This window comes from Lathamus discolor, chromosome Z, assembly GCF_037157495.1.
Source record: "Lathamus discolor isolate bLatDis1 chromosome Z, bLatDis1.hap1, whole genome shotgun sequence".
In the NCBI taxonomy this organism is placed as follows: domain Eukaryota; kingdom Metazoa; phylum Chordata; class Aves; order Psittaciformes; family Psittacidae; genus Lathamus; species Lathamus discolor.
This window is the reverse complement of record NC_088909.1, coordinates 43,373,969-43,401,656: the sequence shown is the minus strand read 5'-3', so window position 1 is coordinate 43,401,656 and position 27,688 is coordinate 43,373,969. Positions and strand designations below refer to the sequence as shown.

At 42.4% G+C, this 27,688-nt stretch overlaps 1 protein-coding gene across 1 annotated transcript; it reads right to left on the bottom strand.

The window, feature by feature from the left end:
- Positions 1-565: 565 nt before the first annotated feature.
- On the bottom strand, positions 566-12,566 carry SLC25A46 (solute carrier family 25 member 46). The gene is made up of 8 exons (XM_065663141.1): positions 12,199-12,566; positions 10,327-10,369; positions 8,673-8,730; positions 8,097-8,174; positions 7,317-7,417; positions 4,754-4,810; positions 4,209-4,266; positions 566-2,689 (listed from the first exon to the last, which is right to left on the bottom strand). The coding sequence occupies exons 1-8, from the start codon at positions 12,449-12,451 to the stop codon at positions 2,111-2,113; spliced, it is 1,227 nt and encodes a 408-aa protein (XP_065519213.1). The 5' UTR covers positions 12,452-12,566; the 3' UTR covers positions 566-2,110.
- Positions 12,567-27,688: the final 15,122 nt, after the last annotated feature.

Below are 27,688 nucleotides of genomic sequence, written 5' to 3'. Positions count from 1 at the left end.
TGTTCTGAGTACTCTGTTCCTTCTTGCAGAATACATAAGTGCATGTCCTCCATCTCCGTGGAGTGGCAAATGCCTTCCCTAAAATTTTATTCCCAGAACAACATTTTTGCCCAATTTCGCTGATACATCTTGCCAAATGTTAGTCTCCAACATGGACTTAGTTACTGCTTCAAGGCAACTGTGATGGAATAGTGAATATAACACCTTGGAAAAGGATGTGTTTTATGTATTGAAAGTTGGAATTAAAAACTTGACTGTGTAACGACCTGTACAATCTGGTCTGAAGCCAATGATGTCCTTGAGTAAAGCAAGAATTTGGACTAGATAACCTGCCAAGACAATTTCTAATCTGGACAATTCTCTGATATGGCTGTCTTCATACTCACGGAAACTTTAAAAACACAACCTAGGATTCTAATATTTTACCCAAGGTCTTGCATGTAGTTTAATTCAACATATTCTGGCACACAGGAAAGTTAAGGAACTTCAAAAAAAACCACTCAGAATTCTATACAATAAAATATAACACAAAAATTGGGGTTTCTTCACATGCCTCTTCAGTGAATTACTTCAAAATATTTTCATTTTATTGAATTTTCATTTTATTTAATTGCTTCCATTCTATACACTAAATTTGCAATTAACAATATTTCGATATGAAACCAGTTCCCAATCATACTTCCACTATACTTTCCAAAACTTCTGCATTTAAAATACATGAAAGTTATAATAATAGACCTGAACGTGATTTAGTCAGAACTTACAAACAGCAACACCTTTTATGTTTGCCATGACTGTTTTCCATAAGTGATAACTACTATACAATGATCAATGATTATAATGCACATCAATTTACAGTATTCACAAAGATAGACTTGCAATGTGAAAGTGTGAAAAAGGCAGCAGCCTCTCATGCACTTTAAAAGTGACTCTCCACCCGCTTGTTTTATTCGCTAAAAAACATTTTCCCCTCCCCCAACCTTCAAGATAGTTACTGATGAAAATAAGGGCTAAATTATTCTGAAAGATAAGAAGTAATTTTCAGACTGGAAGTCTTGATGTACTAGGGGAGGAGAGCAAAAATTGTACATTTCAGTTGTTTGCTTGTACATAAAGAGACTTAATTTCTGCTCCACAAATAACAATTCAGCAGAGACTTTAAAATTAAGGACATCAGTGCCAAATAGCAAATAGATAATGGTGCACATACTTGTGACCTAACAAAAGAGAAACTCAGAAGATAGCCAATTATTTTTTTACACTTTCTACACTTTGAACACTGATAGTACATCCATTTGTATGAATATTCTACTTATACAGAGTAGCAGAGTAAAACTAAACCCTGAAGTTATAAGTGTAAAGTTGACTAAAAACAGCAGTTACACATGCACCCATCAGCTTCTAATTTGCTTTATTCACGCACTTTAGTTACTGTAAGCCTTACAAACAAACTGCAGGACAGCCAAATTTGCTTTCTCTGCAACTTTGCCCAAACCCAAGTTTTGTTATTTTGTACAAAGCAAAAGATTCCTCTTCGTTGTCATCTGCCACACTGCAGCAAAGTAACACATAATAATTCACAGGTGTGTAGAAGACATTTATAAGTTACTTTTAGTTTCTATTTTGCTCACAGCGCCATTAACAGTGAAGTTGAAAACATTTAAAAGACCAGTAAACCCATCAGTTTCCCACTTGCAAGTTCTTATAACTCATGAGAACAAGACCATTTGAACTGGCTAGCAGTCCAAATTAAATATCAGTTGTATGTTTATAAAGCATATACTAAGAATTCATAATCATCCATTCCTTAATTCAGTTAACCGGTAAGAGGAAAGGTAAATGCTCACTCCAGCCATATTTGAAATCTATCCCCTTCTGTATGACTGCACATTATATATACAATTTGTGTCTATAATGTGGAATTTAAACAGTACTTTTTTAATTACACTTAGGAATCTATATCCCCATTTTTAAAACAAGCTCCTTTACAATGCAAGGAGCACCCTCAGCATGGATTCTCCAAACTTAATTTTCTAAGCCATTTTAAACAACAGTTAGGCTAGTAAGTCTCTAACCTAAACCCACTGTGCTAAATCCACACCTGAACAGATTAAGAAACATTCTGAAGCAGCGTTGAGTAAATTATTTTGGTAAGCTGTAAAACTGCCACATGCAACGTATACTGTACTACAACAGCTCCAAATCCTTTATAAAAACCTAGCATTCCTTCTTCCCGTTTTATCGTATTTATGCAGTCTCTCATTCCCTCATACTGAGTATTGATGGGAAGCACTTCATAGCCAAGGTCTGTATTGTCAATTATTGTGCGTGTCCCTTGAATATGAAGGCGGTGTAAAACTGTCTCCAGTGGGTAAAGCATGACATCAGCACAAAGGCTAGCTGCAAAGCTAGCAATAAGTTCTGGAAAATAAGCATCCAGCATGCTCTGAATGGAAGTAGAGCCCTCAGGTGGAAGGTTGTGGGAACTACCCCTTTTCAGAACAAACAAAACAAGCTTCTGGATGATGGAACTGATGACGTAGTGAAGAACCCCATGTAGAACAGTTGGAAAAGTCAAGACCATCAGAGGAAGGAGACGCTTGCTATGGGGTACTCCCATGCCTACAACTCTGCCAATTCCTTCTTTCACACAGTCCAGGATGCCAGGATTATCTCGAATTATTTCGCTCTACAAGCAGAAAGGAATAGTTACAACCTGTGCTAACCATTTCAAAACCCTACTGACACCCACGTCAACACTTCGTCACTGCTGAACTGAGAATTCTTTTATAGACATCTGCATGCTATTGTTATCTACAAAGCTATACTGCTACAAATTCTTTGCTTTAAAACACTCTTGATCACACTCAAGTAAATGTTCTTTTAAAACATGAACCCATCCTAGAGTCTTTATTTAATGTACATTTCATTTATTCGTGGTGTTACCAAAGAAATTCAACTTCTGGGCTACTGCTAGAAAGTATCAGTCTGCAAAACAGTCATGTACTGAAAACACCTTCTTCCAGAGCAAAATGACAGGGAAGTATATCTAATTCAAAAATCCTTTTATTTAAGGATTGTAACTCTTAGTTTTTGAACTTGAATGTGCATAATAAAGACTTCCATAACTAAAGTTAAGCTGATAGATAATTTTTAGTATGACTTCAATAGGTTCAGCTCATGTTTCTGTACATTATTTGCATCTGAAACAGTACTCTTTACCATGCTGCCTCTTAGAAGAAAGATAATTATTTTGTTCATGTAGTGAAAATAAACAATTCACTTAGCAATTACTTACTCCATTATACTCCATCTATGACTGTATGACTAAGCTAAGGACCTTACTACCCCTTAAAATGCTTTTACAAACTCCATGTTTTATCATCTCTGGTACATCCAAAATTCAGGATTTGGGAGTTCTCCTCAATGCCCAACTCTGAGTCCTTGCTGACTGTCCTGACCTGATGCTTAGATAAACCACCAGAACTTCCTCAGTACTCTGGGTAAGTACTAACAGCCTGCAAAAAGCTTTCATGATCAGTCTGCACAGAAGAGAAACTCATTCAAATACTTAAGAATATAGTGTTGCTCCACACTTTAAGAACAAGTTGAGCATCATAACCCCTAATGAATCCTCTTCTATTCCATATCATTGTAGTCACTGCACTTCAAATCTGTGCTTGCTTTTGTCAAATACAACACCATGTGTTTTGAAAACCTAAAGACTAAACCAGTAATGTGACAGCTACAAATTTCTACCATTTATAGTTATTTTGATACACTTCTTCACTTAAATATGTTTCATCAAAGGAGTACTGTTGAACAGCATGGTTTACCAGAATTAAGATAACCAAAACTAGTATAAGACTGTTACTTACAAATCCCAGAATCTTTAACTTTCATAGTTTGTTATTAGTCATTGTCCTCTTGCAGCACAGGAATATAATGTAAATCTGATGAGCCAAGTTGCCTCCCTGGACTGATTAGTACAGCATATTCCAACTATCTATATTAACTGTCCTTTCTAATGCCACATTTAGACTTAAAATAGTATGACTAATATATCTATTATAGTAAATACTTTTAATCTCAATTAAAAATTAGTCATACAGTGTCAAACAAAACAAATGCAACAACTGCAAAATAAACCTGAATCCAATGCTAAAGAATAAGTGTCTTTTTTAATGTTGTAAATGTATGTAAGTTACCTGTACAGTTTCAATCAGGCTTGCAGAATAAAAAGGCATTGCTACCACATGTGTTAAACTGTAGAAATGAACAAGACGAGAATTACGCTCACGACAATACTACAGATATAGCAAACTATGCACTTGAAAGTTGACAAAGTTATCTACCAAATCATGCCCAAGAGAAAATTAACTAAATTATTAAAATGCACATCAACAGGCTGAGACACACTTCGGTCTGAAATTCTGTTAAATTCTATTTCCACGTGACCAGGCTGAGTCACGTCTCTTGGCTATCATAATTCAATTACTAAAAGAATCTAATATTTTAAATTAGTCAGATTCTATACAGGCACAGGGATCTAGTATGAGAGAATATTTTGTGAAAGTGCTGTATGCAATCAAAATGGTTAAAAAAAACCCAAACAACCAAAAACCCAAACCTCAAAATTAGAAAATTGTTATCAGCACCAAGTAACCATAGCTGCAGACAAAACTAATATACATTTAGCAGTTTCTTTAATGTTTAGATAATGACATAAGGTAGTAACACATGCTATACTTACCCTTTGAGTAGAAGGTGTCCACCTATCTGCTTGAGGTTCCATTTATATGAAAGCTCCCTAAAAAGAAAAGTATTTGCCTTAACATGAGTAAGAACACATTATTCTCAAGCATTTCTTCCACAGGTATCAACACACAGTTTTCATATTGCTGTACTACTATCAGCTTATGTTGCAAGATTTCCCATAGCAGAAAGATGTATCAGCAACATACTTAATAAATCATGCTTAAATGCTAGAAGATATTTGGGCCTATTATTCTATTAAAAAAAAAAAAATTAATGATTAAAATGTATGTAGCTTTCACAGCTACTGCCTTTAGAGTGTTGCAATTATTTCGCACCTTTATGTACTAACTCTTCAAGCCATTCTCAGGGAATACTGGATTATTTTGAAATCTCACTAGGGTTCCTTTGTCAACACACTTGTTTTTATGTTTTGGTTTGGTTATGCTGCTTCTTTTGTTTGAGGTTATGTTTACCCAGTTGTTTCTTTCCTGAAAACCTAAGTCATCCTGAAAACCTAAGTCACATTCTAACACAGACAAGACCAAACCAAGTAGAACAGGTCAGACTAGAAGCTGAATACTAATTCTGTACAAACTTAACTTAAGACTTTTGGCTTTAGCACAACCTGGTAAAACAGAAGAAAACCCATGTGTTTAACACAAAGGTGACTTTAAAAAAAAGTCCCATTAAAGTAGTATTTCTAATTATGCACTTCAAATTAGGAACAGCAAACATAACTACATTCCACTTGACAGAAAGTGTAATCCCACCCAGCTCAAGATACCAGTCAAATACCAATGTATTTACCATACATTTGGTAAATACTCCATTTATGAGGTAAAATATATTTGTCTGAAATCTTGGACACACTAAACTGTACATTTTTAATAATAAACTATAAGGTGTTCAGTTTCAATTACTGTCCAGGAATCACACTCACCCACTGCCTGTAGTTACAACTTCAAAGAAAGAAACTCTACTCTTTCCCTAAAATTGTATGCTACTAGTAGCTATCACTTTGCCAAATATGTAGGTCAATTACTAAAGAGGAAGGGAAGAGCACTCACTATTATGCATTTTGGACACTTGGATTACATCCACTGAACCATACTACTTTAAAGATGTTAGGGTGGTGAGACACTGGAATCGGTTGCCCAGGGAGGTTGTGAGTGCTCCATTCCTGGCGGTGTCAAGGCCAGGTTGGATGAAGCCTTGTGTGGGATGGTTTAGTGTGAGGTGTCCCTGCCCATGGCAGGGGGGTTGGAACTAGATGATCTTGAGGTCCTTTCCAACCCTAACTATTCTATGATTCTATGATTCTATGTGGAAATGAAACCAGCCAAACTAATGTGTGAAAGACTAAGCTGTCAATCCACTACACGTAACTATTCCTGCAATGGAAGAACAATTACGGAATGAGTTTGTCTAGCAGAGAACCAAATGCAACTTGAAATTGTTAACACCCATTTCTGTGCCCTCTCCTAAACCAAAAGGAATCTTTCATAATATTATGAAATAGAAGTGGAATTGACATCTCACTTTGCTGTTCTTTGAAGTTTGATAAGGTAGTTAAATAACCTTCTAAACCAGTTTTGGTGGCACCGCTGCAGTAAGCAGTAACATTCATCTCCCTGTGACAGCCCAAACATACACACTATGATTAAAAAGGGAGAGCATCCTGTAGAAAACTGCATGAGGTGATGCGCATACAAGAAAAATGCTTTAGCCAGATCACTTCCCCAGTCCAGCTGATTTTGTGGCTGTTCACATACCATGTTGGCACAACGATGGGGGTAGGACAGAGGAAGGAATAAGCAAGTACTAGCAGAAACGACTGCTTCTTTTCGCAGCAGCACCAGCTCACTTTCCAAGCTACTGAACAAGTGGCCCACAAGATAAAAATCCTTCCTCACATTTAACAGAAATCAGAACTATGAAAATAAATACACTATATCACATTTGAACTTAAGGGTCTTCTACAGCAGGTTTTAAAAAGCAAGAACAAGTTGCACTTTGAGAAAACTGAACGCCTGTGAATTTCAGTTATGCATGAGACACCTGACCAAAAAGCTTAAATACACACTCCACACAATTTGAGTATTAAATGCTCTTCATAGTGCTTTTGACAAACGCCAGAAACTGAAGACTTACTTTTATTAGTATGCATGCATGCATCATAACAGTAGTTAGATTAACGAAACTAGGACTTTTTACTTTAGACATGGTATTTGCTAGTATCACACAATACAAACCAAAATACAAAAAGAAACTTGCGAATCCTTTAATTACAGTGGAATTACACTGAAGACCAATGTGCCATGCTAGTTCTATACAGACAAGTAGGCAACATACAAAGCTCACAGGAAGTCTCTCACTATTTATTAATTATGAGGTTGTCTTTGTCAAGACAACCACACCATGCTGAAAACACCAATTCAGTGCCTGACTGTTCTAACCAAGTAATTTTTTTCGAAACAGGCTTACAGTTCATTTTCAATAGAAATCAACAACCTATGATAAATTTGTTAGAATCAATAAATAAAAACCCCATGCAATACCTTGGCAAAGGTGTAAATTCACTGATGATGCCTTCTGTTCCCAGGGTTATGCCTTGAACAACGAAAGTGCTGCCCATTCCTTTCCAGAGGGCTCTTGGACCCTGTGTTTTGAACATGCAACATTTTGATTCTTACAACATAAAACTCAAAAATCTTTTAACCTGATTTTTATAAAACCTCAGTAAATTGAAACTGCACAGGGCTACAATTCTACCATTAAAATACATTATTGCCAAATTCAGGGGACAACTAATTTTCAGCTCTGAAGAAAATTTTGGTTTTTAGTCATTTCAAGCAGTTGTCAACAATTTTGGAGGCACTGTGAATACTCTACACTATAAGCTTAACGCCATTTTCTGTGAACAAGATGTTAAAGGACATCTGTACAAAACCCAGAAAGTCTTTTTTTGCTGTCTTCTGAATTTCAGGATTGCCATTCCCATGCAGAACTGGAAATTCATGCACTTTATCGCTGGAAGTAGTAATTTGGATAATTTCTGTATTCATATAAAGATTAACTGTTGTTGCAAATACTAATAAAAAAATTCAGGGGTCTTTTATTTTCTAACATCTGCAAATGTTCCCCACTAGAGACTATGCTACTACTAATAAAAGATTTTACAATCATCTTCTTGAAACATTTCTGCCACCATAAAAATAACAAACCCTTACAATGGCCATGTTTTTCACCATCAGTTACAGAAAGAGCTATGGATGTAATATACAAGCGTGTTATAGTAACCTTCATTGCTCAGATAGAGCCTGACACCAAATACTGACCTGTGTCTTGTTGATGCTGTACATAATATTGACAATAGTAAATGGAGTGAGATGATAATTCCGAGCATGATAGTTAACCTGTTGAAAATATAAATAATGACAGTTACAAATACATTTGGTGATGTTATAACCGTACAGGAAAAAGCGTTTCCAAAATAAGGACTTCATCCCTGTAAAGGCCAGCTAAAGTGATCAAAACATAAATAAATGCTCACTGAGTCGGGGAAACAGGCAGAACTTGTATCTATATGCTGAAAATGTAAACAATAAAGCAAGCATGAGCTAGAAAATATTGGAAACAAAGCATCTCGCTTGTAATTGGAGATCTAGACGTTGCTCTGCAGACTCAAACATTTCCTGCAATACATTTTCCACTGCCCAAATAAGAATGAAGAATGTTCAGGGTAAGTTAACTTTCAGAATGGAAAACATATGCTACAAATAAAAACATGTTAATGTAGCAGCATCTCCCTAAGACTTGTAAGGCTGCCTCACACTCCACAGAGTATGAAAACTCAGCAATATCATGGTACGCAGGAGCTATGACTGGAAGAAGGGGTAAAATAAAGGACATACCTGGCACTGGCGACGTAGAACAATGCAAGGATGTGCCAACACATTTTCTGTAAATAAGCTTAAAAAAAAAAAAAGTGTGTTTAAAGCATCGGAAGCCATCATCAATTTATCAGAAAAGGCTTGTTATTTTTCTCTAACATAGAGTATATGGTGGTAAGCTATCAGGTATCCACTCAAAATTAATTCGCTAGATAATGTAGAGTTTTTCCAAATACTGATTTTACATCTAGTGGCCATAGTGTTCAGGATGTGGAAAACTTTGTCATGCTTGATTAAATCAAAGCATACAGTTCAAAGGACAACTGAGCCATGCTAACAGCTCTGTGTTCCTGAAAGAGATCAACATATTCCTGCCCTATTGTTCCATTCATGCTGATACTCTCCTGAGCTCAATCACCTTGATAAAGCTGTAAAGAAGTCAAACAACCCTTTACATGTTAGGGAGGACTAGTTCTAGTGCCCACATCAACTCTATTTTAACAAACTGAACAGGCTTATCAAGGGGTCTGAATAAGCAAGCCCAGCCACTGCAAGGGAAGCAGTGGGAGAAGAGGGACAAGCAATTTTGTAAGGTGGGATGATGTAATTTAAGCAACTCATTATGAGCTAAAAATGGTAATTTCTTCATTTCTAGTCCTCCTTCTTTATCCCTTGCCTCTCTGGTCCAGTTAGCTGCTGTCTGCTGGCTTTCATAGGTAGTCAGCCCCAAGGTAAATCAACCCAAATCAAACAGCAAAACATACTGCATCAATTTTGTCTTCTGTTTCAGTGAGTCAAAATGGTTAAAAGAGGCTCTGATATGCATAAAGGGTGATAACAATGGGGTAAGGACCAGGACAGGCTGGTGGTGAAGTAAAAAGTCCTTCTCTTCAAGTGGAAATGCACTATAAGAACCTCAACTGACATAGCTTCCATGTTGGTCTAACTGGATAAGTGACACAAGCATTCTCATATTCTGAAGAAAGAAGCACTTTCCCCTGAGAAGTCACATATACAGGTCAACAACTGTGAATCACAACTTTTTCAAGACAAAAACCCTACCTTCCACCTCTTCACAAGCTGCATCAGTACACTGACCAAAAAAAAACCTAATCAGGTGTGACCGACCAGGAATGCTACAAAAACCTCCTAAACTTATAATGATCCTTACACTTGACAATTTAAGCTCTGAAAATGTTTTTAAAGGCATGCTAAAATCCACCACTTTTTCAGTGCCACCATAATACAGAATGGTTATTAGACTTCTTGACTACATCAACATTACTATTCCAGAATACTTTGGCAATATACTTGAAGACATTTTCACCTTCTTAGGAAACATTCACATTACCTAAAAATATTAATAAAAGTGGCAAATGTGAAAACAGTGCTCTGGTGTTAATTTTTCAGATTGCTCTGACAGAGTATGCATAACATGTGCATACCACACAAAACCCTGTTTCTTTATAGTAACTGCTTATCAAGTAATCTGGTGAAACAATTCAGTTAAGGAGAACAGAAACCTGCATGGATTGCACGTAGTAGGTTTCTAAAGCCACTGCAACTGTGTAAGTCTACTGTCATAAAAACACAATGCAAAAGTATGCATAGGGATCACAGGACAACTATAGCTTTACTAATTCTCTGTCACTGAAAATTGTTACACAACTCTTACCTTGCCAGGCCAATCCCAAAGCCTGCAAACCTGTTCAGCTGGTCTGAAAAAAAAACCCAAACAAAAAAACACCAGGTTATACAGCAGTGATAATCACAAAGCAGGAGTAAATGCCATACAGATGATCTAAAAAGAGTATTCTTCTAATGTACTTGCTTCAGAAAACTACGGCACTAAACCACAACATTTGTGGCAGCTCTGCACATGCATAAAAAGATTATTCCCCAAGGAATAATTGCACTTTGGACTGCATTTGTGTTGGGACATGCTTTTACTGAAATTAAATAAATAAATTATTCTTGTCTTAAAACAGATACAGAGGAAAAAGGAAAAAAAGAGAAAGTAGACAGTGAAACAGAGAGTATTTTAGCATATAAAAATCTAACTCAAACCAACCACTGAAAAAGTTAGCCAGCATAACAGGTTACCGTAATTCTGAAACATATATTCAGATATCTGAGGTGAAATTAATTAAAAAAAAAACCACGACAGTATAAAGAGAGAAACTTTGGGAAAATTAACACTGAAAGTCATTGATGTAACAAACTTCAGTATGATGTGAACTTTCAAGTCAACTGTTTATCTCCACTCCTTTGCAAAAATCTAGTTACTAAAGAACTGTTAAAATCGCAACAAGAGTAATGGGTTAAATTCTCTGTTGTGTGCTATCGGACAGACATTTGCACATTGGGCATTATCAGAAAAGATTTTAATAAGAGAAAATTAATGCTCAGTCCTACAATCTACAGGGTGCACACAACCTGTGACCATGGCTGATGCCAGTAACATCAATGGAGCTCCACGAAGACATGGCAGTCCTTCTAAGAGGAGTAATTCTCTCCACTTGCAAAAGCTGGACTCAGTGATACAGCAACTCCTTATCAGTTCTCCAAAACGCAGAAACAAGAATCAACATAACCTCCACGAGTAGGCAGACCAAAAAAAAAAAAAAAAGTGGAGTCCAAGTATTTAAGAATATTTAAGCAGTGCTTTAAGCAATGCTTAGTCCAACTAAGGCTGTACTCATCACAAAACCTGAACCCACTGCATGCTGAAAAACTGAAAAAAAGAAGAAAAAAGCAACAACTCCATTTCAGATAGTCTTTCATAAAAATTTCACACCCAAGTGTATTTGAAATGCTCCAGAACATCCTTTTAATTAAAGGAGACAATGTTCAGTAGCCTAGATTTAGCAAGTTTCTCTTAACTCACCTCAGTTTTACAAAGACATTAAATGATGAGGGTTTCTGCTCGATTATTGGAAAAGAACATAGTTGTTTCCTCAGATTCTACCAGTTTCACAGTTCATTTACTACCATAGGTGAAGGAGGATCTTACTAAGCAGTTCATGCTGTACTTCTTGCATTTTGTGAACGGCACAATAAAACAGCCACAAGACACAAAGTCTAAAACATCGACAATGACTAAATTGTTACAATATATACAGTCAGACCCAGTGGCAGTTCTTGCCCTTACAGAAGGTGGAGTATTTCTGCTGTTTATCGTTTACATAAGCAATAGGTAGCTGACCATACGCTGCTTAACCAGAAGCCGCAGGGCACATTCTGCACTCTCAATCACATATGCATGTAACTAACTACGCGTTGCGGCACCGCAAAGCGGGTGCTGGAGTGCAACAGGTTCTCCTTTTTTCTAAAGGACTTTTCCCTCCGCACGGCGGAGGTCAGCGCCAACACACCCGGGGGGCGCTGGCGCGGACGCAGCCAGGCCGCGGATGAGTCTCCAACCGCCGCCCGCTCGCCCTTGCCCGGCGCAGCTCGTCACCGCTAACGGGGGAGTGGGGGCCGCAGTCAAGCGAGAGAAAGGCGAGAGGCGTGCTATCCCGCCGGGCCAGGCCGAGCCATCCCTTACCGGCGCCAGGGCCGCCCGGCCCGAGGTTGGGCTCCTCGTTGAGACCGCCGCCCCCCAATGGGGTCCCCGCCCCGTACGGCGGCGTCTTCTCGCCCCAGTGCAGGTTGCGGCTGCCAGGGATGTCGGGCGGACTGGTCACCCAGTGGCCCAGCTCCGAGGCACTGCCGAAGGGCCTGGGGCCAGGACCCGACTCCTCCCGGCCGCCACTACGGTAGCCCAGGCCGTCAAAGCCCTCGGGGCGCCGCGGGTGCATGGCGAGGGGCGGGCGGGAAAGGACAGGGTAACAGTCGCGTACAAGCTGGCACTAACAGCAGCACGGACCGCCCCCAACACCTGACCAACACTTCCGACTGCGGAACAGGGCCCCGCCTGCTGAAACCGAGTACAGGCCACGTGATCCGGGAAGAGGCGGAGCCAGCGGACTGTTGGGCCAATGGCGCCCCTGCTGCCGGCCAGGTGGGTGAAGGGATCTTCCGGCAGGTCTTCCCGAGGGAGCGGGGTCTGGGGTGAGGAGGGGGTAGGAAGGGAAGCTGGCAGATGAAGGGGAAGAGGCCGGGGGAGGGGGAAAAGGGAAAAGGGAAAGGGAAAAGGGAAAGGGAAAGGGGAAAGGGAAGGGGAAGGGGAAAGGGGAAAGGGGAAGGGGAAAGGGGAAAGGGAGGGAGAAGCGGAAGGGGAAGGGATCTCTGTGTGAAGTCTGGGTAGCAGAGCTGGGAGTGGGGCTGTCAACTGTGGTAACAGGGCTGAGCAAAACCCACAGGGGAAACAAGGCAGAGGGTCAGGACAGTGCCTGCCTGGTGTAACCCCACCGTTACGTGTCCTGTGCTTCCCATACTCTCTTTTAATCTCCCACTTAATAAGCTGGTTGCTGTGCAGGCTCCCTGCTGAGAAGTGGTCACAGTCACCAGTGGGGCTGTGGGTGCTCCCCTTGACCAGCCCCAGGGGTCTCTGATGTGGACCTGACACCTGCTGGACACCTTCCCTGTGGGGTTGGTGCTCTCTCTGCTCCTCCTGCCTTGAAAAGTCCATCAAGGTCTCCCACTGCTAGTTGTCGGTCTGACCTCACAGCTTTTCCTTTTTTTTTTTTTTTTTGTACACAAGGTTAAGCCAGTATTAGTCCATTTAAGTCTATTAATATAGGCAGCAGGAGTCATCCACTCCCTCCTGCTTTCTCACCATTACAGCCCCTTCCAGCTCCACATAGTGTGCTTGGAGATGGTTTCTTCTGCCCTTACGTGCGAGTTTCATTTTACCAGTACAGCTTCAAGTAACCTAGTAAAGAGCCAGCATTTACATGAAAGCAGACCCTCAGGGAGCAACAGCACTTTTGTGCCACGAGGGCTGTGTGGATCCTTCCTCTCTCTACCACCATTTTATTGGGCCGTGACATTTCCTTGTTAACTGAAAGTCTGCTGGCATCATTGTGTTTTAATGTTGCAATCTCAAAAATATGTGCAGGTGAATCAACTGCTTCTGAAAACAAGGACCAAAACACTGCAGATTTTTTTTCTTTTTTTTGGTAAAAATCCATAGTGAAGCCATATTAAAACCCAATCAGGTTACTTTCATTTCTAAGACATGTTCACTTAAATCAGGTCAACAGATACAGGAATATACAAGTCTTTAAGGGTATGTGGTGATTGGATCATGTGCAGCCTTATGCATGAAGGAGGTGCTTCTGGATCTCATAGCAGTTATGGTTTTGAGAGCAAATGCTGACCATGGAAGAGTAGAGTGTGTGCTATTGATAATACATCCTGCAGTACCCTGACAGCATGAACAATGAAAAGGTCTTGTACATGCAAATAAAAGTACATGGAAATAAAGTACACTTGTTTGTTACATGCTTTTAGTTCCCTGTAAAGCTGCAGACATAAAAAAGTTTGAGTTGGAAGGAATCCTTAAAGGTGTAGTCTAACCACCCCTGCAATGAGCAGGGACGCCTTACACTACATCAGGTTGCTCAGTGCCCTGTCCAGCCTGACTTTGAGTGTTTCCAGGGATGGGGCATCTACCACCTCTCCTGGCAACCTGTGCCTCTCTCATCATAAAGAATTGCTTACATATATGTATGTATTTCAGTTCAAAACCATTAGCCCTTGACCTGTCACAACAGGCACTACTAAAAAGTTTGTCTCCATCTTTCCTGTAAGTCCCCTTTAGGTACTGGGAGGCTGTAATAAGGTCTCTCTAGAGCTTTCTTTTCTCCAGGCTGAACAACCCCGACTCTCTCAGCCTTTTGTCCTCATAGCAAAGATGTTCCATAGTCTGATGATGTTTACAGCCCTCCTCTGGACCTACTCCAGTAGGTCCATTTCTTTCTTGTACTTGGGACCCCAGATGCAGTTCTCCAGCTGGGATCTCACAAGGGCAGAGTAGAGTACAGGAACCGAAACCCCTCCCTCAACTTGCTGGTTACGCTTCTTTTGATGCAGCCCAGGACATGGTTGGTTTCTAGACTGCAAGCGCATGCTGCCAGCTCATGTCCAGCTTTTTATCCACCAGTACTCTCAAGTCCTTTTCACCAGGGTTGCTCTCCATCCCTTCATCCCCCGAGCCTGTATTGATACTAGGGATTGCCCTGACCCAGATGCAGGACCTTGCACTTTGCCTTGTTGGACTTCATTGAAGTTCACATAGGCCCACTTCTCATTCTTATCAAGGTCTCTCTGAGACCCATTCCTCAGGCGTGTCAACTGCACCACACAGCTTGGTGTCGTCTGCAAACTCGCTGAGAGTGCATTAATCCCACTGTCTAGCTCATTAATGAAGATATTAAATAGTACTGATGAAGATATTAAATAGGAATATTACACAGAAATGCAGGTGTGTGATCTATGCCTTCTACACAGCATTTCCAGACCTTCCCCTGGTGTTTGTCTGACTCTGCTGTCATGGCATAGAACTTATTTTCAAATGATTCAGCAGAAGCTAGGGCTGATTTCCTTTATTTAAAAAAAAAAAACAAAAAACCAAAAAACAAAAAAAAAAAAACAACCCAAAAACACAAAGAAAAGAAGAATTCAGAGGTTTGCTTTTGCAGTGAGAAAGAATTGGCAGCAGGCTAAGGGCACTGAGCAGGAATTGCAAGACACAGAGCTTCTGTGCTAATGATCCCTTAAATTAAATTCCAGCCTCCAGGGGAGAAAAAAGAATGAGGGCTGTGGGGAAAAGAAAGGACCAAGCCTCATTCACACAGAAATTCTGGGAGAAAGATTGTTGTTCTGAAGAAAAATACAATCTTTTCCCACATTGGAATAATAAGCCAGATCCTCTTTCCTAAAACAAGCCTCACTGACTCAGTAAGTGTGTGAGGGGGAGAACAGATTTGGGGGAGGAAACTGTACGTCACATAGAAACATCAGCCATTCCTATACATCATTACTGTCCTCTTCCTTGCCCATAAAAGCAATTTTCTGAAAAAGAGTGGTGTTTTTCTTGGTTTTCTGTCCCTAAAAGAATACTTGAGCAGACTTCCAAGGCATTGTCATTCCTTCTACAAAGATGCCATCTGTAATGTCAGAGACTGTCTCTAGAATCTACAGATTTCTGTCTGTAGAGTCAGAAATGCTGAAAGAGAAATTACACTCTTTGGGGAATTATGTGGGAAATCTGAGCTCCACTCTTCAGGACAGATCTCCTTACAGCTTGTCCTGGGTTCAGCAGTAGCAGTCGTTTTTCTCCTTTGTTGCTGGTGCAGTGCTATGTTTTTACTTTTGGCCTGGGAACAACACTGATAACACTGATGTTTCTAGCTACCGCTCAAATGTTTTAGTCTGACCAAGGACTTTCTGGGTCTCATGCTCTGGCAGGGAGGAGGGGAAGCTGGGAGGAAGCAAAGACAGGACACCTGACCCAAACTGACCAAAGAGGTATTCCATACCACAGCACGTCATGCCCAGGATGTAACAGGGAGTTACCCGGAAGGGCTAGTTCACTGCAGGGTTGGAGGAGGTTATCGGTTGGTGTTCGGTCAGGTGGGGTTGGGGGGAGTTACCAGTCAGCTGGTGCTGAGGTGTTGTATTCTTTTTCCTTGTTATTTCCTTTATCATTATTATTACTGGTGGTAGCAGTAGTGATTTGTGTTATACCTTAGTTACTAAAGTGTTCTTATCTCAACCCGTGGGAGCTGCATTCTTTTTGATTATCCTCTCAGTCCCTCCGGGAGTAGGGGGAGGGCAAGAAGGGGGGGAGTGAGAGAGCAACTGTGTGATTTATGGATGACTTTTGTTTAAACCACTACATAGCTTTAGCTTCACAAAGCGGAGCCTGTGTCATTCAGGGTCCTATATGCAGTATAAAGAAATGCATGCCACATAGCAGCTTGCTATCAATTCTATGTATACTCACATAGCTTACTGTAAGCCTGTGTGTTCCCAGGCTGTGCACATCAGACATGTCTTCTCTAGGAAACTGCAAAATAGTTTATTTCTCTAGGAAACGGCAGCTATCAGATTACTCAGTGGGGAATGCTTTTTCACATGCAAGCCTTAATTGTCTGTCTTATTCAATATCTCACCTACAGATAAGAAAACATTAAATTACCTTTTCTGTCTACACATATTTGGCTTACGCTGTTTACTTGTAACAGTGTGTGTTTCTGAACTGGTACTGGGAGCTCATCTTTTGGATACTTCCTGCCCTTCTTTTTCCTTGAGTCAGCCCTGCCTCCATGCACATGCAAGCTTTTATACATGGTGATAGGCAGGAGGAAGTTATGCCAGTGGAGAGAGCTGTTCGGTGAGCAGAGTGTATATCCTGAGTAGATTTTGCTTAGTTTTCTCTTATAAGTCATGCAGAATTAAAATCTATACTTTCCTTAGGGAAAAAAAAAAAAAACCCAACTGTAGCTATTGCATTGTTATCCAGTTAATAAAGGACTAGTCTGAAAAGCTTGTGACTCAGATTTGATTTACACCACATTTGAGATCCACAGAGTCTCTGTGGCTGCCCTCTAATTCATAATGAAAGAGAGCATTTATGCTCCAGGGCAGCCAGGGTTTTCAGCAGCAGAGCTTGAAAGAGAGCTGAGTGTTGGGTCTATTTATGAAGTTTATATGACTGCAGGATTGGCTTCTGTGAGAAGACTCCAGAAGCTGCCCCTATGTTGGATGCAGCCAATTCCAGCCAGTTTCCAGGCAGATTCACTGCTGTCCAAAGTTGAGCCCATCAGCAAAGCTGGTAGTGGCTCTGTGAGGATATACTTAAGCAAGGGTAAGAAATGCTACACAGACAGAGGAGTGAGAATATGTGAGAGAAACAGCCCTGCAGACACCCAAGTCAGTGCAGAAGGAGGGAAAGGGTGCTCCAGGTGCTGGAGCAGATGTTCCCTGCAGCCCATGGTGCAGACTGTGGTAAGGCAGCTGTGCCCCTGAAGCCTATGGAGTTCCATGGTGGAGCAGATTCCACCTGCATCCCACACTGGAGCAGGTGGGGATGACCTGGAAGAAACTGCAGCCCATGGAGAGCACACACCAGAGCCGGTTTTCTGTTAGGAATTGCAGCCCTTGCGAATCCTGTGCATTTTACCCTGAAGAACAGTACCGCATAGAAAGGACCCACACTTGAGGAATTCTTAAAGAACTGTAGCTCATGGGAAGGACCCACATTGGAGCAGTTCATGAAGGACTATCTTGCATAGGAAGAACCGTATGCCAGAGCAGAGAAACTGTGAGGAGGAAGGAGCAGCATGGGTGAAGAGTTATGAACTGACCACAACGTCCATTTCCCATCCCCCGGCACTGCTCGAAGGGATGGAGGTAGAAAAGTCATGAGGGAAGTCTGGAAAGTTTACTCTGAAAAAAAAAAGGGAGGGGGTAAGGGAAAGGTGTTTGAGTGTGTATTTTTCATTTTTTCCCCTCTCACTCTCCTACTCTGTTTTTAATTGGCAATAAAATAATCTTGCCTTAATCTTCCCCAAGTTGAGTCTGGTTTGCCTGTAACAGGAACTGGTGACAGATCTCTCTGTCCTTGTCTTGACCCATAAGCTCTTTAATTTTATTTTCCCCTCCTGCCTTGTTGAAGAAGGCAAGTGAGAGAGCATCTGGGTGCACATCTATGAGTCAGTGAAGGCTAATACATCGCAGTCCTTTCTGGCACCCAAAATGGGGCTGCCAAGGAATTCAAAATGGCAACTGTGAGAGATAATGGGCAAAACTGTGACTGCATGTTGCCAGAACGTGGAATAATTGTGGGGATTAATTTTATTGGGCAAGTTCTTATCATGATAAAACCCACCTCAGAAAAGAAACTGTCCTTGTCATAACTAATACAGGACTTGTGTGATCTCAGGGAAGTCTTAAAACGAAATTTTTCACTGCTTTCTGATCTTTTTAGCCTGCAAGTTTGTAGAAAATCAGCAAACCCTCAGTACATTTTGTTGGTGAGGACAGGGCTTGGATCTGGAATGTTGTCTATCAGCTACTTTAGAAATTGACATCATTTATAGTCTAGGAAAATAATTTTGTAATGCTTTTTAAAGGTACAAGAAGCAAAATTTGAAAGACTGTATCACAGGCGGAACCCCACCTCACCCCCACCCACCCAGCTAGTTCTTCATAAAGCCTGTGTGATTTTCCTCAAGGACACAAACTTGTGTAACCAAAATGGAGCACTTCACTGTTTAAAATATCCAGTAAACAGGACAAGCAGCTTCAACTCCACCTTGGTCTCAGCCCCTCAAAAAATATGTAAAATGTGTGATGCTTTATTTTAGTTTTGAATAGATGTAAATTTCAGGTGGCCTTTAGTGGAATATCCATGGAGGAGCATGGAGGATCCATTCCTCCTCTTGCTGTACAGTGGAAGCTTCAACCTGAAGAACATCTTCCAGAAGTCCTACTTTGTGTCAACAGGAACTTTTAGATGCTAGTCACTGCTGAATAAAGATTATGTATTTCAGTACCTAAGAGTTGATCTCTAGAAGCCTCATTTCAATCACTGTTCTTAAAATCTCATTGTTTAGACCCTGTTGCATCATACAGATTTGTGTGAAGGAAGAGGTGAGGTCAGTGGAGAGCTATCCAGTTGCTCCATCTCAACTGTCCTCTGTTGTCAGAGAAAGTGGATGACAGAGGCGGAAGTCTACATTACCCTTACAGTCTCTGTAAAAGCAAATGCAAAAATATCAGAAGCATCTCATGAAAAGCTCTGCCTGTGCTTCTCCAGCAGTGATTACAATTTACAGTGATGGTGAGACAGAGCCAGAAATGATTGAATGTGACAGCAGCATTACTTAGACAGACACAGCTTAGACAAATAAAACGGAAAATAGCTCTCCATCTTATTTTCCAGCAATGACAGGACATAGAAGTGTTTGTAGACAGCAAGAACCTGCAGAGCAGCAGCAAAAATTATAGTATTACTACCAGGAGAAGGACTTAGATGGTGACATTAGAAATCTGATATTGAGTTTTGAGAAACAGCAACTGATCAGAGTCTGCTTGTAGACATTACCAGCACAGTCACACAGGACCTGTAACTAGCCTTGGTCAAGAAGCCTAAGTGTAATCCTCCTGTCAGCTGCTTTTCCTGGGACATCCTTTCTAGAGCATACAAAGAGACCAATGTTGACAGTAAGACAGTAAGACTGCCAAAAGACTTGTCAACAGATGCTTGTGGTTTCATTCACCAGGAAAAATAACATGTCATGTTTTACCCTTGACACTTCTAAAAAGCAAAGAGAGTAGAGTATTGTTGGTATGTAACCTTCAGGATTTCTCAGGAGAGTGCTTGGAAGTTTTAGTTTCATGAAGTCATCCTATATTGTCATTGTATGTTAAATACATCATAATTCAAGAGTGTTTGAAGGACAGACATAACCCCTTCCTCCCAAATCAATGCATTTGTACAGCGGTATGTTACCTGTTCTTGCCGCTATGGACGCAGTTTTTTTACATTTGCTGGAGAGCAGCACCACCTTGTGACACATGTATGTAACACTCCGTAGGGTTGCATGCCTATGTATTAATGCTGTGCTTGTCAAATGGGGCACAGCGGCTGGTGTCTGCACTGGTCACAGGAGCTGCAGATCCCTTCCCAAATCATGCTGCTGGCAATTACTTCAGCTTTACCCACTTTCGTTGTACTTAACTGAAACACAGGTAGCTGATCCATCAAATCGCTCAGCTCCCAGAGCGCCAGTCAGAGAAGGTGCTGGTAACTGGGCTCCAGATCTAGTCATTCTGGTTTGTTTGGGAAGGACTACTTCTGTCATTATAGATAGCCTGCTGGAGTACTAGCTCTTAGCATTGTTACAAAATCACCAGGAGTTAGAGTAATCTCTCTTCTTTGCTGGGCTGAGGAGAAATACAGAAGAAAGGCAAGCTGTGTCTGTGTGCAGTGGACAATGACATGCATTTTTGAAGTTTAAGGAATGATGATTGTCTAGGCTCTGAGCCCAGATAGGAAAATTGTACATGGAAATAGCGTAAGCAGCCTTTAACACACTCCCTGTCTGTTAAGAGAGGACACACACCTTCCTGCACATCTGCCCAGCCTGGAGCCAGCAGCTCTCTACAGATCATAAACAGTACTAACAAGAACAGCAAGACAGAAAGGGTGTGACAGGTTGTGAGTGATGACAAAGCGAAGAGCAGAAATCTGCAGGCTGACCTTAGCTTTGACAAGGTAATGAATCTGTCTAGCTTCAGTCAGAAGCCTGATACCATTGGCCATTTCTTGTAATTTCTGCTCATTTCAAAATGAAGACAGTCCTCATGTTTTATAGGCCTTTGCACCTGACACCAGCATCTAAGCAGATGAAAATAAAGTTGACTGCTGCCACACTCCCTGTGTGTCACGTTGTCTGTCACCACTTTCAGAATGGGCTGTGAGACAGGGTGCAAATGCTCTAACATGGACAGGGAGTGCTAAACATAGACATGTAATGTTAAGCATTGACCCTGTGAGTTCTTTGGATGCCCCAGGGTATCTTGTTGGACCCATCAGGTCCCAACACCACAGGTCCCACTACAGGACTTGTGTCACAGCTGCTGGCCTGCTGTAGAATTTTTGTCTATGCAAAGCTGTCTATGGTGTGCCCACCTTAGTGCATACCTGGGCCTTGCGGTTTCTGGATTTCCTCGTTCTGCCATAGTTCCTGGCATTTCACGACCCTGTGTCCTTCTGTGGGATGAACAGAGCGCTTCTGTAACTCATGGCGCTCATTTGAGCAAGAGCACACCCGGCTACTCATAAAGATGCTCAAAAGTGAACATTAAGTACACTTCTCATCATCCTTACAGAGATATTTCCTGACATAATTTCCACTTAACTGCATGATTTTCTGGCAGTGCTGAGGACAGACACAGCTCCTCTCCCAAGGAGTTCACTATCTGTGAAAACGACTGACAGACAGATGAAAAGCATCTCAATAGAGTTGACAAGATGAATAAAGTACCTTAGAGAATTCTCTTTTCAAAGATTTTAACTGAAGTAGATTATTTAGATTTTGTTCCATTAATTACATCAGATTTCATACAATGCTGAGTGTTTTATAACTGCTCACTAGCTATTCTTGAAATATCATCTTGCAATAAGGCTGTTAAATGCGATCTGCCCCATCTTAGGAACTAGAAAGCTGTTGGAGAGGTTAAATCTTCCCGAAGTCTCACAGAGAGACAACGGAAGCTTTACTGTAAGGTTAAAAGACAAGGCTTCATTCCTTTCAGTGCAAATTGGGGGTTGTCACTACTCGTGTGAAAATTACGCAATTTTTTGAGGACGCTTGGTCCAAATTCTCTAGGCAAATCCAACAGAATTGGTTTTAATTTGGCTTTGATTTTGTGCTTCCTTGGATTTAGCTTGCACGTTTTATTGTGAGGAGGGACCTCTGTCAAATCTGAACAGCATAGACAATATGTTTGCCAATGTCTAACGCTCACACAACAGAGTCCGAACAGAAAAATAAAAAAAATTACCGTTTTCTTGCCTAGATGTGCTATTCTGAACTCCGATTGGTTTCAGTGTTTCAGCACTTGCTATCATTTTGATTCCCTACCAATAGTCCTATCATCGGAGTAACTTGCTTGCTGCTTCTTCCTTCACGTCATTCGTTGAAATTCCTTCAGCTTTCACACAACGCTTAGTGTTTTCTAGCTGTTCACTAGCTACTCCTGCACTATCGTCTTGCAATAAGGCTGTTAAATGCGATCTGCCCCATCTTAGGAACTAGAAAGCTGTCGGAGAGGTTAAATCTTCCCGAAGTCTCACAGAGAGACAACGGAAGCTTTCCTGTAAGGTTAAAAGACAAGGCTTCATTCCTTTCTACCTGTTTTCAGGCTTCAAGTATGTCCAGCTTTTTTGCAGTAGCTGTCTCTATTTGTCATGTACTTACACTTTCTTAAAATGCGTGGAATTGAAGCAATTGCTTAATGTTAAACTACGCATGCGTTTCCTTTCCAGATCAGAGTTAGCAAGTCAGATTCTGACCTTGCCCAGCCACGGGCACGCAGGGCTCCTATATAGCCGTAAGAGACTGTGTCGGTGAAAACACCACTGAAGAAAGAGTGTTAGCGAAAACCGACATTGCTGACACCACTGCCGCAGCAGATGTTCGTGCAGGATGTCTGTCTCCACATCATTGCTCACCTGCTGACACCTGGGGTGCAGGGACAGGAAAGCACCCAAGTGACAACTTGGAAGAGCAGGGCGAGAAGAACCGCTAGTGACGCTATTGGGCATGCGCACCACCGCTGGGTGGAGAATGTGGTTACAATCCCATCGAACTGGCACCAACCAGCATTGGGTCAAACATTTCACCCGCCGGACTTGGAAACCAATGGGACTGTCGGCACGCTGCAGCTCCAGAGTGGTAGCTATTGCTGTGAACTCTTTTACCCTTTCGTCTTACTGTCCTTCTTTTCTCTCTCTCTCTCTCTCTGTGTCTTTGGAAATTGCGGATTTGTCGGTGGGCAGATAAAGTTCCTTGGCGCTTAACTCCGTCCTGAGTCTTAGTTCTCTTACCACCAATAAGAGCAAAACCGTGCTCCAGCCTTTGACCAGCATGCGACATTTTAGCAGGGAGCTTTGGCAGCCATTCACTCATATTGTGCCTGCTTGTGCTCTTCAGAGTCCTACACTGGCCAGTTCCTCTGGAGCTGGGGCACTGGATGTTCCTCAGAATAAGCCTTTCCCAGCAGGTACACACACTCTTACCTTGACCTGCAGTTAAGTTTGTGCCTTTTATGACGTTTGCCCCAGCTTGCAACTCCTGAAAGAGCTCCTCAATCTGTGTAACCCTTCTGCTCTGGTCACTTTTTTTCAGGCAGCCTTCTTTCTTTTAGAGACACCCTGAAAAGAGGATCTATGTAAGAAGGACACCACATGATGAGACTGTCCAAAGAAGGCTGACCAGGATGGTGACGGGCCTCAAGGGCAAGACTGAGGAGGAGCGGCTGAGGCCACTTGGTTTGTTCATCCTGGAGAAGAGAAGGCTGAGGGTGACCTCCTGGCAGTCTATAGCTTCCTCACGGAGGGCAGCGGAGGGAAAAGTGTTGATCTCCTCTGTCTTGTGGCCGGTGCATGACATGAGGAAATGGAACAAAGCTGAGTCAGGGGAAGTGCGCTTGGACATCAGGGAAAAGGTCTTCACTGAGAGGGTGGTCAACCACTGGAATGCGCGTCTACACGGCGCAGCTTCGCCACCGGCTTCTGCACCCGGGCAGTGATATCTCGCCGCAGTGCAGCGGCCCAGATGGGTTTACCTCTGCGTTGCCAGTTGCTCAAGAGTGTAAGTCCCACAGGTGAAATAAGAACAGTTTAGTAACGAAGCCCTAACGCAAATCACTACCGCCGATAATGGTAATGATACAAGAAATAACAAGGGAAGAGAATGCAATACCACACACCGACCGATACCCAGCCCAACCAAGCAAGCAGTGAACTGGCGCTTCTGGGTAACTCCCAGTTTACATCCTGGGCATGCCGTGCTGCGCTATGGAATGCCTCTTTGGCTAGTTTGGGTAAGGTGTCCTGTCTCTGCTTCCTCCCGCCTTCCCCTCCTCCCTGGCAGAGCGCGAGATTCAGAAAGTTCCCGGTCAGACTGAACATTCGCGCAGTAATTAAAAACATCGGTGTTATCAGCGCTGTTCCCAGGCCGAAAGTCAAAGAAACTGCACTACACCAGCTACTAAGGAGGAGAAAAAAGTGACTTCTACTGCTGAAGCCGGGACAGGGTGGTGAGCTACTGGAACAGGTTGCTCAGAGAAGCTGTGTTTGCCCCATCCCTGGCACTGTTCATGGCCAAGTTGGACGGGGCTTGGAGCAACACGGTCTAGCAGAAGGTGTCCCTGCCTATGGCAGGGGTTGGAACTATTTGAGCGTTAAGGTACCTTTCAACTCAAAGAACCCTATGATTCTGATAAACTCAGTGCAAATTGGGGGTTGTCACTACTCGTGTGAAAATTACGCAATTTTTTGAGGACGCTTGGTCCAAATTCTCTAGGCAAATCCAACAGAATTGGTTTTAATTTGGCTTTGATTTTGTGCTTCCTTGGATTTAGCTTGCACATTTTATTGTGAGGAGGGACCTCTGTCAAATCTGAACAGCATAGACAATATGTTTGCCAATGTCTAACGCTCACACAACAGAGTCCGAACAAAAAAATAAAAAAAATTACCGTTTTCTTGCCTAGATGTGCTATTCTGAACTCCGATTGGTTTCAGTGTTTCAGCACTTGCTATCATTTTGATTCCCTACCAATAGTCCTATCGTCGGAGTAACTTGCTTGCTGCTTCTTCCTTCACGTCATTCGTTGAAATTCCTTCAGCTTTCACACAATGCTTAGTGTTTTCTAGCTGTTCACTAGCTACTCTTGCACTATCGTCTTGCAATAAGGCTGTTAAATGCGATCTGCCCCATCTTAGGAACTAGAAAGTTGTCGGAGAGGTTAAATCTTCCCGAAGTCTCACAGAGAGACAACGGAAGCTTTCCTGTAAGGTTAAAAGACAAGGCTTCATTCCTTTCTACCTCTTTTCAGGCTTCAAGTATGTCCAGCTTTTTTTGCAGTAGCTGTCTCTATTTGTCATGTACTTACACTTTCTTAAAATGCGTGGAATTGAAGCAATTGCTTAATGTTAAACTACGCATGCGTTTCCTTTCCAGATCAGAGTTAGCAAGTTAGATTCTGACCTTGCCCTGCCACAGGCACGCAGGGCTCCTATATAGCCGTAAGAGACTGTGTCGGTGAAAACACCACCGAAGAAAGAGTGTTAGCGAAAACCGACATTGCTGACACCACTGCCGCAGCAGATGTTCGTGCAGGATGTCTGTCGCCACATCACTGCTCACCTGCTGACACCTGGGGTGCAGGGACAGGAAAGCACCCAAGTGACAACTTGGAAGAGCAGGGCGAGAAGAACCGCTAGTGACGCTATTGGGCATGCGCACCACCGCTGGGTGGAGAATGTGGTTACAATCCCATCGAACTGGCACCAACCAGCATTGGGTCAAACATTTCACCCGCCGGACTTGGAAACCAATGGGACTGTCGGCACGCTGCAGCTCCAGAGCGGTAGCTATTGCTGTGAACTCTTTTACCCTTTCGTCTTACTGTCCTTCTTTTCTCTCTCTCTCTCTCTCTGTGTCTTTGGAAATTGCGGATTTGTCGGTGGGCAGATAAAATTCCTTGGCGCTTAACTCCGTCCTGAGTCTTAGTTCTCTTACCACCAATAAGAGCAAAACCGTGCTCCAGCCTTTGACCAGCATGCGACATTTTAACAGGGAGCTTTGGCAGCCATTCACTCATATTGTGCCTGCTTGTGCTCTTCAGAGTCCTACACTGTCCAGTTCCTCTGGAGCTGGGGCACTGGATGTTCCTCAGAATAAGCCTTTCCCAGCAGGTACACACACTCTTACCTTGACCTGCAGTTAAGTTTGTGCCTTTTATGACGTTTGCCCCAGCTTGCAGCTCCTGAAAGAGCTCCTCAATCTGTGTAACCCTTCTGCTCTGGTCACTTTTTTTCAGGCAGCCTTCTTTCTTTTAGAGACACCCTGAAAAGAGGATCTATGTAAGAAGGACACCACATGATGAGACTGTCCAAAGAAGGCTGACCAGGATGGTGATGGGCCTCAAGGGCAAGACTGAGGAGGAGCGGCTGAGGCCACTTGGTTTGTTCATCCTGGAGAAGAGAAGGCTGAGGGTGACCTCCTGGCAGTCTATAGCTTCCTCACGGAGGGCAGCGGAGGGAAAAGTGTTGATCTCCTCTGTCTTGTGGCCGGTGCATGACATGAGGAAATGGAACAAAGCTGAGTCAGGGGAAGTGCGCTTGGACATCAGGGAAAAGGTCTTCACTGAGAGGGTGGTCAACCACTGGAATGCGCGTCTACACGGCGCAGCTTCGCCACCGGCTTCTGCACCCGGGCAGCGATATCTCGCCGCAGTGCAGCGGCCCAGATGGGTTTACCTCTGCGTTGCCAGTTGCTCAAGAGTGTAAGTCCCACAGGTGAAATAAGAACAGTTTAGTAACGAAGCCCTAACGCAAATCACTACCGCCGATAATGGTAATGATACAAGAAATAACAAGGGAAGAGAATGCAATACCACACACCGACCGATACCCAGCCCAACCAAGCAAGCAGTGAACTGGCGCTTCTGGGTAACTCCCAGTTTACATCCTGGGCATGCCGTGCTGCGCTATGGAATGCCTCTTTGGCTAGTTTGGGTAAGGTGTCCTGTCTCTGCTTCCTCCCGCCTTCCCCTCCTCCCTGGCAGAGCGCGAGATTCAGAAAGTTCCCGGTCAGACTGAACATTCGCGCAGTAATTAAAAACATCGGTGTAATCAGCGCTGTTCCCAGGCCGAAAGTCAAAGAAACTGCACTACACCAGCTACTAAGGAGGAGAAAAAAGTGACTTCTACTGCTGAAGCCGGGACAGGGTGGTGAGCTACTGGAACAGGTTGCTCAGAGAAGCTGTGTTTGCCCCATCCCTGGCACTGTTCATGGCCAAGTTGGACGGGGCTTGGAGCAACACGGTCTAGCAGAAGGTGTCCCTGCCTATGGCAGGGGTTGGAACTATTTGAGCGTTAAGGTACCTTTCAACTCAAAGAACCCTATGATTCTGATAAACTCAGTGCAAATTGGGGGTTGTCACTACTCGTGTGAAAATTATGCAATTTTTTGAGGACACTTGGTCCAAATTCTCTAGGCAAATCCAACAGAATTGGTTTTAATTTGGCTTTGATTTTGTGCTTCCTTGGATTTAGCTTGCACGTTTTATTGTGAGGAGGGACCTCTGTCAAATCTGAACAGCATAGACAATATGTTTGCCAATGTCTAACGCTCACACAACAGAGTCCGAACAAAAAAATAAAAAAAATTACCGTTTTCTTGCCTAGATGTGCTATTCTGAACTCCGATTGGTTTCAGTGTTTCAGCACTTGCTATCATTTTGATTCCCTACCAATAGTCCTATCGTCGGAGTAACTTGCTTGCTGCTTCTTCCTTCACGTCATTCGTTGAAATTCCTTCAGCTTTCACACAATGCTTAGTGTT